General features: G+C 54.3%; 1 protein-coding gene across 1 annotated transcript in view; it reads left to right on the forward strand.

Annotated features, from left to right (window-relative positions):
• The window catches only part of MONBRDRAFT_28220 (uncharacterized protein), a gene marked incomplete at both ends in the record, with an annotated part of 3,824 nt that extends 2,953 nt beyond the window's left edge, over positions 1–871 (forward strand). The window contains 2 exons of the mRNA XM_001748588.1: positions 87–137; positions 539–871. Coding sequence (XP_001748640.1) covers positions 87–137; positions 539–871 — 384 coding nt within the window. The remainder of the gene's footprint in view (positions 1–86; positions 138–538) is intronic.
• Between the last annotated feature and the right edge of the window lie 757 nt (positions 872–1,628).

Genomic DNA, 1,628 nt, shown 5'->3' on the forward strand with positions numbered 1-1,628 from the left:
TAGAGGATCGATAAGAGGCGGTGGCAGCAGCGGTGGGGGAGGGACGAGTGAGCCCCATGTGCGGTGGTTTGTGGGTGGACCGCTAGGCGTGGGCTCCAAGTGAGATTTGGCAGTCAGACGAGTGGCGATGGAGCCAAGTGAGTCCTTTGGATTGATCTCGAGAAGTTCAAAGGGGCAGCGATTGCCGTTTGACTCGCGCAGATCAGCGTGCTGCCGCGTTTCCCCCCCCCCCCCAAAAAAAAAAAAAAAATAATAATAAAGGTAGAGGAAGGAAGGAAGAAGAGTGGAGGACGAGGAGGAAACTGGAAGCGGGCGATCTTGCTCACGTTCCCCGTCGACCTCACATCAAAAGGACGGAGGACGGCGGCAGTGGTGGGGGTTGTGAGCAAGTGATGGGGCGACGGGGATAGAGTTGCGATCGCATGCGGTGGACGACACGTGTGTGTAGAGCACGATCGGCCTTGGATGTCTGTCTGTGTGTGTCGGTGTGTGTGGCAAGCAGACGGTGGCGTTCTCTTGCGTTTTGATCACGCGCCAGACACGGGTGAGGGCTCGCAACCATGCTACAGGGTGCATCTTTCCCCTTCCTTCAAATGGCGGCTTGCCGACCCTGATAAAGCGATCAAATCCATCTGCCCGGGTCCGATCTGGTCCGATCTGGTCTCGTCTGGATGGTCTGCTGGTCTGTCTGTCCCGCCCCCGTATGTGTGTGTGTGTGTGTGTGTGTGTGTGTGTGTGTGTGTGTGTGTGTGTGTGTGTGTGTGTGTGTGTGTGTGTGTGTGTGTGTGTGTGTGTGTGTGTGTGTGTGTGTGTGTGTGTGTGTGTGTGTGTGTGTGTGTGTGTGTGTGCACGTGTGCAGACAGGCGCGTGAACGGGCGCCATCTGTAAATCGGGCAGTGGCAAGGGGTGGGATCGCGGGCCAAGGCCGGGTGGTAGGTAGCCATTGGGGTGATCATCTGGTATGTTTGCTCAAGATCGCCAGTCGTCCAGAAGCCCGGCTGGCATATTGCCCGACTGCCGCTGCCCTTGTTGCTGCCGTTGGCCGTTTGGGGTTGGGTTTGATCATTGAGGTGTGGTGCCATTGATGTTCATGTGTGGTTCATTAACTTTAGATCTCTTATGTGTGACGTCGTTCAAGTGTGGTGCGAGCGTCCTTGAAGTGTGGCTGGTACCTTGAACGGCTCTTTTTGCTTTTGTTCTTGGGTGCATGCACACCTTTTCTGCTTGCGATGACTTTTTTCTCTGTTTTTGATCTGCTCTCGCAAAATGTCTCTTGAGCTCCGCGACCTGACTTGCGTTATCTCTTTCCACATTTCCATTCTTTTTAAATTCTCTGATTTAGCATGACTTTTACATCAAGTCAACAGGCAGTCCGAACCATCTCTCTGATCCCAATGCCAGATCATTATCATTCTCTAAAATTCACCCAAACATACCTTTACGTCTCTTCACAACTCCCCCAACCTTATACGCTCTCTCTCTCTCTGTGCTCTCTCTGTGCTCCCTCTCTCTGTGCGCGCGCTCGCTCATTCTCTCGTTCTCACCGACACACACCACAACACTGCTGGCTCTGCCCTTTACGGCTCCATCCGGCTGCATCCCGGCCGTGATCTCGGCCGGCCACCCCT

The sequence above is a fragment of the Monosiga brevicollis genome, genomic scaffold, assembly GCF_000002865.3.
Source record: "Monosiga brevicollis MX1 MONBRscaffold_24 genomic scaffold, whole genome shotgun sequence".
NCBI lineage: Eukaryota > Choanoflagellata > Craspedida > Salpingoecidae > Monosiga > Monosiga brevicollis.